At 36.2% G+C, this 15,013-nt stretch overlaps 1 protein-coding gene across 1 annotated transcript in view; it reads right to left on the reverse strand.

Moving 5' to 3' along the window:
- Window positions 1-15,013, reverse strand: part of LOC140843298 (THO complex subunit 2-like) — a 105,869-nt gene that overhangs the window by 12,747 nt on the left and 78,109 nt on the right. Inside the window, 13 exon segments of the mRNA XM_073212279.1 lie at window positions 206-334; window positions 1,224-1,381; window positions 1,834-1,975; window positions 2,971-3,246; window positions 7,650-7,814; window positions 8,710-8,832; window positions 8,834-8,890; window positions 9,479-9,602; window positions 11,650-11,720; window positions 11,722-11,747; window positions 13,298-13,378; window positions 13,836-13,929; window positions 14,528-14,612. Coding sequence (XP_073068380.1) covers window positions 206-334; window positions 1,224-1,381; window positions 1,834-1,975; window positions 2,971-3,246; window positions 7,650-7,814; window positions 8,710-8,832; window positions 8,834-8,890; window positions 9,479-9,602; window positions 11,650-11,720; window positions 11,722-11,747; window positions 13,298-13,378; window positions 13,836-13,929; window positions 14,528-14,612 — 1,531 coding nt within the window.

Consider the following 15,013-nt stretch of genomic DNA (forward strand, 5'->3'; position numbering starts at 1 on the left):
GTCAATGATATTAATTTTGGAATGTCAACATAAGGTAGGATATTTTTAAATAGCACTTTTTAATAATGAACAAATTGTGCTTAAATTTTAAGCTGTTTTACAGCTGAGTCTTAAACTCAGTTTCCTTTAAAAACTGAACAACCTAGCAATTACTAGAAGTGGCTATTAGAGACATGGATAACATAATGATATTTATTAGTCCTACCTTTTCATATGTGGCTCTGTCACTGTGCCACCTGGTCACAGTTTCTAACATGCAGCAAAGAAATCTCCTATATCGACAAGCTTCATTTTCAGTATAGCTTGCAACTGTGTAAATTATGTCAGAGAAAACCTACAAGAAAAAATATTTGAAAAATAAAAACAAATCAAGGTCAAAATTAGTTCAAAATACTAAAAGGTCATGCTATAGCAAATCATAATAAATTAACAGATAAGTTTTAGTCACAATGTATTGTCCCCTTTTATACTCACAATTTCTGAGACCTTTAAATATTTTGGCTTTTGTGAGGGAACAGCACATTAATAAAGCAATGACAACAAAATTTTTATTTAAAAAGCTGATTAACAATGACAGAAGAAAGAAACTACTATTATTATTATATCATTTACTGCTATAACAGAGACTTAGACACAGATACTACCTGGGGTTAAAGGAACAGTAAGGAGAGAAAAGGCTAATAGAAAACAGAAATAAGCAGCTAACATGCTGTAACATATAGCACATTTTTAAACCATGAAAATGCAGTAATTTATTATAAAGAAAAAGCCAGATGCAAAAATTTGTGAATGTGATCATACTGAAAAGCATTCAGAACTACAAAGGAGTATTTTGAGGGTAAAGTTAAGAGTGGAGAAGAGAGTTCTACCTATTATGACAAACATATAAACCCAAATGCTAAAAGATTAACTAGAGGTGCTTATTACATATCAGGCACTATTCAAAGTACTTTTGTGTATAGTGATTCATTTGATTCTCACAAGAATCTTATGAAGCAGGTATTATTATCCCACTTCACAGATAAGAAAATTGAGGCACAAAGAGGTTAAAAACTTGCCAGAGATCATGTATCTAGAAAGTGGCAGAGTTAGGATTCAAGTTCAGGCACTTGGCTCTTGGGTTCATGCTTTTAACCAGACACACAGTAATACTTCTTTAGATTATAATGTTTAGCTATCTTTGTGTGAGACTTTTTTTAAAGGTTCCAATAAAAAGAACTTACACGATCATAGCAAAGAAGTGTGGAAAAATTTGGAATTTTCTGTTAATGCACCAGTTCAACAAAACGAGCACAGTAAACAGCATCAATTGCTGAAAAAATACATCGAGGAAATATACACAGCTGTAGAAATTTTGTGATGGTCTCATTTTTGGTAGATTCTAAAAATAAGGAAAGAATATATTAAGTGGTAAAGTTCATCCTCAAGTGCCTCAAAGCCACTAAACATAATAAGAACATATTAATTTTAGCATAGAGAATGCTATAGAACCACAAACTATTTATAGTTTGTAACCAAAGGTCATGCCTGGGATGAGACTTGTTTTCACTCTGCGGATTTTTTTCTACCTGTAATTTCTCCAGAAGTGTGATTTTATACAGAAAAGTTGAATGATAAGCTGCCAATATTGTAGTCATAAGTTAATTTCACCAGCAAGCTAAATCGGTTCATTTAGTGAACATGTGAAGTTGACTCTGAATTAATGAGTGACCAAAAATTGGGATAGTGAACACTGAGTTGAAATAAAAACATAATACACTTCAACACCTCCAGAATTATAAAGGTTTGCTTTCGTAATTCAGCAGCAGCAGGAATGTAACCATTCTAACTTACTCGCTAAAAGCCAGCTGTCCTTTTCCAGTTTCAGTCTCTGTAGAACTCGCTGTACATGTTCCATCTGTTTTTTTCCTTCTTCAAGAAGCTTGTCCTGAAGGGCAGTACAGCGCTCCTTCTCTTTTTTCTTTTTATTTGGAGGCTACAAAGTGTAAGTTAGATACTTCTCAAAGTGCAGGCACATTACTTCCCTTTCTTTTAATTAAAAAAAGAGATAAATGCCGATATATTATGTCACCAGGGATATTTATGGATGTTTACCTCCATTCAACAAATCTAAGACAAAGTCATCCAGTCCTCAGACACCATCAGAACAGGCTATCTTCCCAACACTGGTACTTTTAGTCTAAGGCATGGAAGCACCTTTGACTCTTCCTTCTTATTCATTCCAAAATCCCAATTGCTTACAAGTCTTGTGCATTCCCAATATACCTCCACCAGTCTACATTCTCACAATGAATTACCTAAAAAGCCACTTTGCTGGTTTCAGCCTAATGCTAGTCCTTTCCCCCACTAAATGCATCCTTTATGCTACTGTCACAAGTCATCTTTCTAAAGTACCATTTTTACCATTATTACTTCCCTGCTCAGGAATTTAAAATAGCTCTCAATTTTATCAAGCCTTCTTTTCTAACTTTCATTGCTCTACATAATCTGACTCTATTCAAATTATCCCTCAGCCAATTCACTACAGTAGAAGTGGTCTCCTTAAACCATAGACTACTTTACTCCTTTGCTGGAGCTCTAGAGTGGCCAGTCTGCCTCCAAATTTCCAAACCTAATTTACCTTCAAGGCCCATGCAGCTCAAGACTTACCTCTTCAGTAAAGTCTTCTCCGAAAGAGTTCTCCTTTTAGGAATTCCTATTGCTCTTGCAATTGTAAAATGATCACACAGATCATGTAAAGTTGCTAGCCCAGCCCTCAGTAGAAAAGCAAACTCAAAAACTTTTGACTGATGCTAACTTCCAAGTACTCATCCATACCCATGCTCCTACCCAGGAGAGGTCACCACTAAACCCACTTAGGAACATAGATAGCAACAAGATCATAGCTTGTTAGTACAAGTTTAAACTATGGGCAATGCTGAACTAATACCATGAGGTTATTACACTTGAGCTACTAGAACAAAAACCTACCATTTCCTGATTGTCATCAATGGCTTTCATCTGGACTTTAAGTTTATTGACTTCCCGTTCGTAGCTGGTATGTGGAACTGCAAGGTCGTACATCGTCAATGACCAGAATGTGGCATAAAATTGAGGGCTGATGTCATCCCAGGCCTCGGAAACATGTAAGGAGACCACTGCTTCATGGACAGGAGCCATCACCATTTCACATGATGTAATGTACTTAAGAACTTTATGCTGCTGTTTACTTCCCTTTTCTGATTTTTTAAGTTCATCATACTTTGACTAAAGATATAAACACACACACACACATTTTTATAGCAGTGACTTTCATAGTATAAAAACCTATGTTCCCTTTTAAAGAGTCAAAAGATGACCAATCTAAACAGCTGTAGGAATTCTACTTCCTTACCAACATTGATTTTAAAATAAATCATCCCAGGAAACTGCTCTAATCTTTGGTCCTGGGTGCTCATTAGGAGCTTTTCAGGAAATTCTTACGAATCTAACCTGTTCAGTAAGGGGATAGGTATGTGTGCCCCTTGCCATTTCCCCCAACCATACTCTCTCTTACTGCTGCACAAAGATTAAACATACAGGGTTTCCACTCCTGCTTCTGAGATAGTCAAGGGAACCAAGCAGCGGGTCTTAACACTAACGAAGAGGCAGAATGGAACTAACAACAGCCAATCTGGACAGAATGTGTTATCACTACACATACCCATATTGCCTGTTACAGTTTCTTGATGAAGCTGGATCAATGGTAAGAAAGGTTATGAAAAATTTATCATAAGACTGATAAGTAGGGCGACCAACTGCCCAGTTTTGCCAGTGACTAAGTGGTTTCCACGGATGCAAGACTTTAGTGTTAGTACTAGGAAGTCCCTGGCAAACTGGAACCAACTGGTCACTAGACTGCAAAGCTAAACACGATTTCCTGTGAATGGCTGTGGTATATTAGAGTTTAAAGAGTGTGGGAACTGACACTATGGTGGGTTTTTATTTTGTGGCCTGACTGGTTTACCCTAATTTGAGGGTATGTGTGATGGGGGAGGGGGCATGCCAGAGGAAGGCCATGCTCTTAATTGTACAAGAACCTGTTAGTACCAGAGGGGGGTGGGAGGGGTAAAGGATGGGACACTACAGAGTGTATGCCAAATGCAAAAAAGAAAATAATACAAAGTAGAGTTGTATTATATATATATATATATATATATATATATATATATTGTTTGGGTTAGGCATAATCCTGAAGATGAACCTAGGAGGAGACCCAAAAAGAGTTTCTTCTTTATGTTAGAAAAACACTTAAATCATTCATTGGGCTGAACATGGAACCCAGAACTAGCAGGTCAGAGGTCAAAGGATCCACTTCCAGTTTCCATCATGGAAGAACAGTCTTGACTCCCCACAGTCCAGCTGCCTTCCCTCCTAAGTATGTCTATACCCCAGGCTCACTAGACTGAAGAAATACCAAGTGCTTTTGGTTCCAGAGGGTATCTCAAGCAGGCTCTGAGAATCTTAAAATTATTCTGGAAGTGAGAAGATTTATCTCCTCCTACCCCATTTTAGAAAGCACACTGATGATAACTACTGAGACTTCACAGGTGACAAAGCTATGAACAACATTACTTACAAGAGAGAGGTCCCAATTATAAGAGAGACCTAAGGGCAGAGCAGCTGGGATCAGAAAGGGTTTAAAAATTTGAGGGTGGGTACTATCAAGAGTAAATAATAATGAATCTATGTGAGCAGAATGATATCGTCTAAGGTTCTAATAAAACATAGTATAGGGTTGAAACAACCTGCACAAGATAACTTAGCTACCTGACTTAGACAAGATCTAGAATATGAACTGGGGGAGAGCCTTTTTTTCAGACCCACATTGCAAGGTGAGTCTCAATAATTATAGATGAAAACTAGGTTATAGGAATGAGAGGGTTATAGGATAGCCCATCTCCCCAATCCTCTTCTAAGTCTGTGACTTGTTACTAGGTACTCCCCTAGTCCCTATCTTGTTAAAAAAACAACAACAGTTTTTATCAGAAAAGATAGCTATGCTTCATATTTACCTATGATGAGTATTTGTCTAATGTCAGTTTAACTCCCTCTTCAGGCTCACATCTTCAGTCAAGTGGAGAGGCATAACAGCTCTACAGCTCAAGGCACTGGGACACTAGATCTATGGAATAGAACTGATACCCACAATTATTGCCATACTTCTAATTATTATTCAGAAAGCTCTTCCTGGCCCAATATTCTGAGCAGTGTTTGGTCAGCTGAATTGTTTTCAGGGGAGAAATCGGTAGTCAGTTTATGGAAGGGACTTTGCAGTCCTCCAATACGCATTCTCTCATCAAAGGCTTTACAAGACAGGATTTCACTCAAGAAGCAAAAGCAAGGATCCCCAGGAGGTTGGATACTCCTCCAAAGTGCAGCCAAGGTTGCCAAGAACTCCCTTTCCAGAAGACAGAATATAGCCAATGGGGAATAGACTTATCTCTGACTTAGCTATATAGCCACCTCTGTATAGTTGTTTTCCTCCTCAACCCTGACAGGCAAATGCCATTTATTGTTTAGATTTGTGTCATTCTTAAATGACAAAGACACAGTATTTTACACAGGCTACAGAAAAGGTAGCTACTGGTATGAATGACTGGCTCCATTTTTTGACCTGGAAAAGTTCAGCCAACCTCAGGCAGCCAAAGTGTTCACTATCACAGATTAGTGATAGTTCAGATTAGTGATATCTCAGAATAGCACAGGGCAGGGCAGAATTCCTGCCATGAAGCAATCCTCCAACCTCACTCCCTTCAAGCAATCAGGTCCCTTGTTGTATAGCTGAAACTGATCTTCTTGGGGGAAGAGGGGAGCAACAACACAGGGTATAACTATGCAAAGAGAGCATACCATTTTTTGGATTGAGAAATTCTAAGAGGAGGAAGAGGCCTTATCCCCTTCCCCTAAAGAGTATAGCACAGAATTGCTGCACAATGCTAAAGTGATAATTAAATCAATTAGCATTTAGTTAATTCTTAAAGGGAAGTGTGAGACTGCAGCAGTTGATATGTAAATACTAATAGCTGACAGCTGATTGCCTAATCAATGAGAACCCAGAATTTCTCAGTGCCTTTTTTCCCCACACTTCTACCGCACAGCCCTGTATTCCTACTGGGAACAAACATGGAATCCTAGTTTAAGAGAAAAGACCGAGATCATTCCCCAAACCATACAGTTACAGACTTTAAAACAACAAATAAAACAGAAGGGGAAGAATCCTGTACAAAAGTGAAGAGTCCGCTGGGGCTCCAGTCAGAGTGGGGAAGTATCACAGTTTCCACATGAGCACTGACCGTGGCCCAAGGCAAAAGGAAGAGTGACTCACCATTAGTGGTCACTGCTTTGCAGGAAAGCATGCAGGCGGCATAGAGGAGCAGAGGAGAGGGCAGGCTGTCTCCTTTTGCCCACATACTTACTGTAAGAATAGAAATAGGTTAGCATAAGCATAGCCATCTTAAAAGCCTAGAAGCCATTTTCTGAGTATGTGACATAGAAAGAAAAACTGGAACTGGGTATGGCCTTGAAAAACAAGCTAATCATGAACACCAGATGGTGGGCAGCTGTGGCCTTTAGTCAGCTAACCTTGGTCAGCTAATCCTACATACCAAGCTTATCGTGCAGAACCTCCCTGACAATTGAGGAGTGGTCTTATCTTGCTCCTGCCTAACCCCAGGATGTATGTCTTGCAAGAATAATGTGCAGCTGTGGAAAATTACTATGAGTTAAGTGTTTTGAAAATGCTATATAAACCCTTGGCTTTGGGTGCTCGGGGTCCTTGTTGAGACCGCTAGGGCTGACATTGGACCCCAGCTAGCTGGCTGAATAAAGACTTTGCTTGAATTTACATCTCTATGCCTGTGTAGTTTGTTCTCTGGAGAAGCCTCGGAAGCCCGGACCCTAACATTACTTGAATTTCAATACAGTCATTACTGGGCTATCCTGCTAGGAAGGCTCTAGTTTACTTCTGTTGTTATTTCATTTAGATGAAGATAAATAAAACAAGAACCAGGAATATACCTTTCCCAGGGATTATGCCACTGAGGTTGCAAGAGATTTTAGAGTACTTGCGGTGGTTATGCCTTTCTGTCCATCTGTCTTTATGACTTTCAAAGCACTCTGCATATCAACAAGTCAGTTATCTGACAGGATATTATCAGTGAAGGAACAGGGCTCTGCATTCAACTGGAGTGTTTCTCAATAATGTACCACATTTGCCTGAGTTAGAATGATCTAGGGCTTGTTAAAAAACAAACAGCAAACAAACAAATTCCTCCAGGTACTATTCTAGTTACTAAACTACAATTTGGGAACATGGGATTGAGTTTTTAAGATGCTTCCCTGGTAATTTTCATCTACACTAATGTTTGAGAGCTATAGTTCTAGAGGGTCCATAAGACATCAACCTGATCAACTGGTGATGCAGCAACAGTAAAATCACACAAAAAGTAAGGCTTATTTTCTTAAAGGGGCATTCTCATTGTATACTGCTCAGAGCTGAGTTATTAACAAAGAGTAACTCCAAGAGACACGATCTACATCTATGTCAGGCTAAAATGCATTTACAAGTAAAACAGGTAAGAAATAATTTGGAGTCATTCCTGAATGGCAGCAGAGAGTATTTATCTTACCGAAATGTGCTGTGCATACATTGGCCTAGACAGGCAAAATGCTGCATCGTAGGGTGTATGAAATTCATTACAGAGCACATCAATTGAAGGCACTCACTTTATGTAATCTTCTGTGCTTAGATTAGATGCTAAAAACCCACCAAATTGCATCAGGGCATCATGACACTAAATTTAAAAAAAGACAAAAGACAAATGCTACTGGTTTTTACAAAACCAAAGTAAACATTTTCCAAAACGATTAAGATATGTCATTTTAACAGTATTTTGGTTAACAAGCACAAATTCAAAGTTTCCAACTTGAAAGAACTTTAGAGACAATCTACAAACATAATCAAATTACAAAGAAAATAAACACCAAGGCCCTGAAAAGTTGACTAATCTAAGGCTTTAACAGTCAACAAGATCTCAAGTTCCAAACTATTCTTGACCACTTTTAGTAGCAGAATATATTTACCTAAATCACATACAACAATTTTATGCATATAGAAGTCAATTCTATTGTCCTTGATAGATGAAAACGTTATAAAATACATGTGGATCTTTTTTTCTCTTGGAATACTGTCAGTGATAAAAAAAACACCTTGTAGGCTAATCATAGGTTTTGGTGCTTAGTATGCAGAAATATATTTTATTAAGATCACATCTACTTTGTTGTGATTGAAATGTCAGATTTCCAGAAAGCAGGTAAGATATGAAAGCAAACAACTTGAAGTTATCTGCTTGACTGAAAACCTTATACATACATACATACATACATATATATATATATGTGTGTGATACATATATATATGTGATATATATATGTGTGTGTGATATATATTTGTGTGTGATATATATATATATATATATATATATATATATAAACCTTATCCAAGGGCCATCTCTTAAACGTAATTTGCACAAATAGCCCCTATATTTCCAAAATATCTATTTTACATTAGATCTGCTTCACATTCATATGATGTGCAAAATGGCATTTTTCAAATTATATAACATTCCATATTTTCCCGTATTAGGATTTTTAAAAATCCACATAAATACAAAAGCCACTTTAACTTGCCTGATGATAGAGCTTCCCCACAGGTTTCAAATGTTTCTCTCCACCTTCCTGAAAGTTGACCCCATTTCTCTGCTGAGCCATAAGCAAATACAGAGGAAGAGCAAGGTCGTGGTCCAATAGTGCATTCCTTCAGTCTGTGGGAGGATTTTTTAGTGTTTCTGCTCTGGCCAAAATAGACGCCCTGCACAAAAGAAAACAAATTTTAACAGCATACAGTACATAACACAGCACATCTGGTTTGAAGACAGAAAAAAAAAAACGGTCAGTTACAATTCAGTTCAGGAAGATTAAGAAACTCATATACTTGCAACATTCCTTCCCTTTCTTCACAAATTTATTTCAGTGACAGTGTTACTGATTATAGTCAGTGGCTGAAAGATAACTGATAACTGAATTAAAACTTCTGCATATTCTCCATTTTATACCTTGCAGTCCCTTACAAAGGAGAAGGAATATTCTTTATTCCAAGTGGAGCAGATTCAACAACAGAATAACTATGTTCAGATTTATGCCAGTTAAGAAATCAAGGACCACAGAAGCTGGTATTTATTTCTCTTACATATCTATTACTGTCTTTTATACTTTGCTTCAGCTTTAAAAAAAAATTAAAACAACCAGTTTACCTCAATTTTTAAGGGGAGGTGGGGGTGGCTATGAGAGAAGGGTACTATGGTTTTGTTTGGTTTTCTATACTTACGTATTTGGATTCTTCACTGTGAGAATATGCACACACTTTGAATTTAAAAAGTCAATAAACAAAAATAGAAACTCTCATCTCAGCTTTTAGCTGCTCTCCACCAGTCAAGGCCTCTAGTTGCTCCATTGTCATTTCCTCTGTAATTTCTATTCCTGCCATTTTCTGTACCGCTTCTTTCAATATAAGCAGGTCAAAACTATTTAGAAAAATAAGAAACAGTTTATAGTTGAAACTTCAAACATAAAAGTAAGAATATATTGTGATTAACATACTGAAAATCCCTAAATTTTTGCACACAAATATAGGGGTGAGGGGTTGAAGCAGTTTTTAAGGAAAAACTGCACTCCTAGAACTACACTGAAAAATACTTGGGGCATGTAATGTTTTTATGCTCAACTTTTTACTTGGAACTAATTTCAAACTTACAGATAAGATGTAAAGATAATAACAGTGCAAAGCATACTGATACACCCTTTACCCCAATTTCACCTATTAACACTTTTACTCCTGTTTGCTTTATCATTTTTTGTTCTCTCTTCCTCCCTCTCTCTATAGACACACAGACACACACACACACACACACACAATTTTTTGAACCACCTGAGAATACCTTACTTACTTAGCAACATCACTTAGGGGTACATTCTACCCCTAAAATTCCTAAGAATGTGTTTCCTAAGAACACAGCTATTCTCTTATATAACCACAACATAGTTACCAACTTAGTAAATCTAACACTGATACAATACTTTTATCTAACCTACAGTTCCTATTTCATTTTTATCAGTTGACCCAGAAAATGTCTCATAGCATTTTTTTAATCCTCCAATACAGGATGGCCAATATGTATTCTTTCGTTGGTTACAGCCATCTCTAAATAATCACACAATTGGAAAGAATGGAGGGAGGGAAGGAGAGGAGAAAGGAAAAAAGGAAGGAAACAAAAGTATCAAGTTGTGGTATTTGAGCCTAAGCTGGAAGTTTGGGTGGTCAGCCTTAACCACATCCATTACTATATTGACAATTATGCATTTTAATTCCCAAAGCTTAGGACTTTCAACAGATATAACACCTTATAACTTCTAATATCTTTAATTAGTTAAGTAATGAAGATAAAAATGAAAACATTCTTTCCTACAAAACCAATATAGATGTCTTTCCAAAGGGAAAGCTACACATACCCAAGATGCAAGTTTAAATAGACAAAGGAAGAATTTTCTAAGATTCTTATTGTTTTCTCTTGCAACTTGACTTGACTTCCCTTAACATGATTTTTGAAAACAAGAGGGCCCTCATGCAAATTAGAATGTAACAAGTACCAATGAAATATTTTAATTCTTCTTTAAACTATCTTTTAATTAGATGGTCACAAAAAACTATACTCACAGTACCCGAGTTACAGGACTTACAAATAACATGTTCTCCTGGCCTACAAAGAGTAAATAGAGTATATAGGAATGATCACTAGATGAGCACAGTATGAATGACATGCTGATAAAATCCTGAATCTAAATAGTACTTTTTTTTAAAGGTTTTCCCTAAACCAAAATAATAATCTGTCAAGAATTACTTAGGTAATACTTCTTTGGAACACCAGATAGCTTTATAAATTTCTGTTCATTTTCTACCAGAAAGCTTTTGGAAACAATTTTTCAGTTCCTTGATTCTAGTCAGTCTACTGCTGATGAGGTTTAATTCCCTTACATACTAATGCAAACTTTAAGCACTGGTATTGGTCCAGAATAAAATATTACACCTCAGCATTTACAAAGAAAATAGGACACTGTCCAGAAGGTATGTAAGCTTTACATATCTCTAAAGTTCAAGGTCAATAATTAATAGTGTCTTAAAGATACCATACCTGCAAAATAAACATGTCCTTAACCAAATGCTTAATGTAAAGGTCAATTACTGCCCAGTAGCAATAATCAATAGTACAATATATTTTGTCTTAAGAGGATTTACAATACACTATACTATTTATTCAAAAGCCTAACAGGTAGTCAAAGTAAGTTAGTCTTTTTAATCACATATGTAGCCAAATATTACATTTCTTTCTGTAAAAAAAAAGTTTATGTATTAAATTAAAGTTTTAGTTACAGAATTCAATATAAGTGAGCAACTATTCTAATAAGACTGTACCAAATACATTTTCAGGATAATAGCAATCTCAATATCCCAGTAATACCACCAGAAGAACTCAAATTACTTAATTTCATTTACATATAATTTGCTAAGAATACCTTTGGCCCGCCTTTAGCTGATTAGCCACATATTGAAGAAGACCAACAAGATTAATTGGGTATTTATGAAAAAACCGCACCACAGAAACTAGCCAGACCTATATGAAATTAAAAAATAGGGCTTTTTAAAAAACAGTTCATAAAACAAAAAAACACAATACTAAGTGTGTGATTTCTTCAACTAACTCAATTTCTAAAAACAAAATGAGCCTGGAATAATTGTATTGCTAATGCCATTGAATGGAATTTTATAATAATAGCTAATATTTATTGAAACATACATACATATGCCAAGCACTGTACTAAGCCCTTTGTTAATTATCTCATTTAATCTTTGCAATAATCATCTCAGGTTGGTATAAACCTATCAGTGAGGAAAATTTGGGTAACTTGTTCATGGTCGCACAGTTTGGTATGGGATGGAAAAGTGATTCAAACCTATCTGGCCTGATTCCAGGGCTTATGATAGGCCACTACAAAATCTTTGCAGATCGCTCCATAGAGCTGAATGATCAACAAAACACCCACCTCTCAAACGTTCGAGTCATACACACACAAAAATCTTTTTATCTGGGAACATGCTACTAGCTGTGGAGAGGCAAGGAAACAGGTGAAGCATTGCCAGAGCAAGAAGCAAAGACCAATTTTAGCCAACAGTCCATCATCACTGAATAGTGAGAAAACCCCAGTCAAGACAAGAGGAGGAGATCTGAGTCAAGTCAAGTAATCCACAGCTTTGCAACAATTGTTTGCTGAGCACCTAAATAATGAACAAACCTAGGTCCTACCCTCAAGGATTCTACAGTCTAGTGAGGGACACAGAAAAGTAAACTGAAATCACTATGACAAATAAAAGATTCCATGGGAGTACAGAAGAGGGACACCTAATACTGACTTCTGGTGGGAGCATTAACAGGGAGAGTTCCAAGGAAACTGACCTCTAAACTGAAATCTAATGAGCAGGTAGAGATGTGGTGGAGGAGATAAGTGGGCACAGAAGAGTATCCCAAGTAGAGGGAATAACACGTGCAAAAGGGCACGCAAAGTGCAAGTAGTTCAGTATTAATGGAACCTAGAATATTAGGGAAGAGGCAAAAGACGAGGCTAGTACAGTGAGTAAGGATCCAACTCTGAAAGAACTACTTGTATGACTTCTACAGACTTCAGATTCTAAAGGGCAATGAGGATCTATTGCAAGATTCAGCTATCAGACACAGTAGGTTGAAAGAAAAGTGAACTAGCTGCTAAGGTACAAGAAATAAAATATATATAAAACAAGACTAGGTTTTTTGTTAAGCAAGAGAAATTTTTTATTTCTTTTAAGATGACTGGAACCTCAGAATGGTAAAGATAATCATTCCTTTAAGATTAATTCCTCTAAAATAATAGACCAGAAGGGAATTTTCTTCTCCCCCTACCAATGCTTATCCAAATACTACCACAGCCAATACCGGTCTCTTGAGTTGGGAAGTACATAACATATAAACCTCCTTACACAGCCAAGGACTTGGACATTCAGTAGAAATCAAGCGGCTAGATGTTCTAAAGAGCTCTTGACAAGTAGGTCCTTAGTACAGGTAATAGAATACATCGAATGGGTAGTCACGACAGATGAAAATTTCATCCTCGGAAAAATAAAAATACTTACTATGAAGCCAGCTTGAGATGGTTGCATCATCGTGTTTCATTTTCTCCTTTTCTGGATTAGCTAGAGCTTCAATGATACAATCTTTCATACATTAAGAAATAATTTTTAGTCACTATTTCTCTAACAAAGACTCTTAAAACAACAACAAATGCTGCATCTTGGGAAAAACTAAGCTTCAAGTTATTATGAATTATTTAAAAATACACACACTGTAGTACCAACTTTTCTTTTTGAGCTTCTTTTCCATCTCTCAGCAAGCAAGGCAGATGCCACCTATTTCAAGATGTTTATAGTAAACTTAACACTGTGTCTCTCTATATAATGCACTCACTCACCCACTCATTCACTCACTCACTCACTCACTCACTCACTCATTCACTCACCCACTCACTCACTCACTCACAACTGGCCAACCTTCAGATCAGCCAACAGAATCATATGCAAATGGTTTCTAAAGGAACTCAGAATGAAAATAAAATGTTCACCATTAACACCTATGAAACATGAAATGTATGCATCACTTCACTCAAAAGGATACAGGCCAAGACATCATAATTCAACGAAGTGAGATATTTCAATGAATCTACTACAGGTGTTATTAAGTTATCATACTTTTGTATTTGTGACAAGATCTGGAAGACAGCAACAAAGAATAGATCGCGTTAACTAATTAAAGGGAACTTGGTGCTATCTAAATAATGGCTACACTTTTTATTTTTCAAAAGAAATAATACTTAAAATTTGTTTCCTTCCATTTTGTATTTATATACAACCTACTATTCTACCATTTGAAAATACTTTGTTAGGCTGTATTTTCCAATTAAGAAATAATTCCAGGGCATCTAAACTTGAATTTTGGAATTACAGAGGATACTTTCATGCTAAATGTTTTAGAGATCTCTAAATATGAAAGTGTTATATCTGAATCACTATGAAATGTTATTCAGATGTTTCTAATAACTAAATCAACAATTAATCCATCTCTTTAGTATGTTTCAATAAATCAAAATGACTGATAGAGTGTTTAAAACAGTAGCACTGTTATAGAAAAATATATCAATGTATTAAATATATTGTATATTGTTTCGTTTCTGAAATAACCATTTGCTAAAGGTTCCACCCCAAGACTACCACACATTTTAAAAACTACATTATTTCATTTACACCTGTGCTGATTAAAAGATAACAAACAGAAAAGTCCCTTAAAATAATGTTAACCTCAAAACGTACATAATCAAACAAAATGGTTGGATTGCTGTGGCTCAACTTTCCAATTTGTCTTCCAGAAGGCTTCACATTTTCCTTGGTTAGACGCCTACGAGGGGAGAAAAAGGTGGCAGGGATCATCGTACATAATTTTCCCTATAATGTTGATAACTTTGTTAAATCATGAAAAAAAAATTCTTTCCCAAGTATCCAAAATGAATCCATGTAAACAACCACATTCATCACATACTTCACTGCAGGACTTGAGCTATTTTAATTAGGCATTCTCCCAGGGGATATTAAGATTTTGTGCTAATGCTTAATATTTATAATGTATATACTTCCTTATATAATAATAATAATAAGCATTAAAACTCTTAATGTGCCCTACAAGTACATACAACTCTTCTTATAGAGAATCATTACTTTAGATTTAGAAAGGCTCATTTATCACCTTAGGGATTAAGATATCAAATTTGGTATAATGCAATGAATTACCTTGTGCCATCT

Source organism: Manis javanica, chromosome 1, assembly GCF_040802235.1.
Source record: "Manis javanica isolate MJ-LG chromosome 1, MJ_LKY, whole genome shotgun sequence".
NCBI classification, from domain to species: domain Eukaryota; kingdom Metazoa; phylum Chordata; class Mammalia; order Pholidota; family Manidae; genus Manis; species Manis javanica.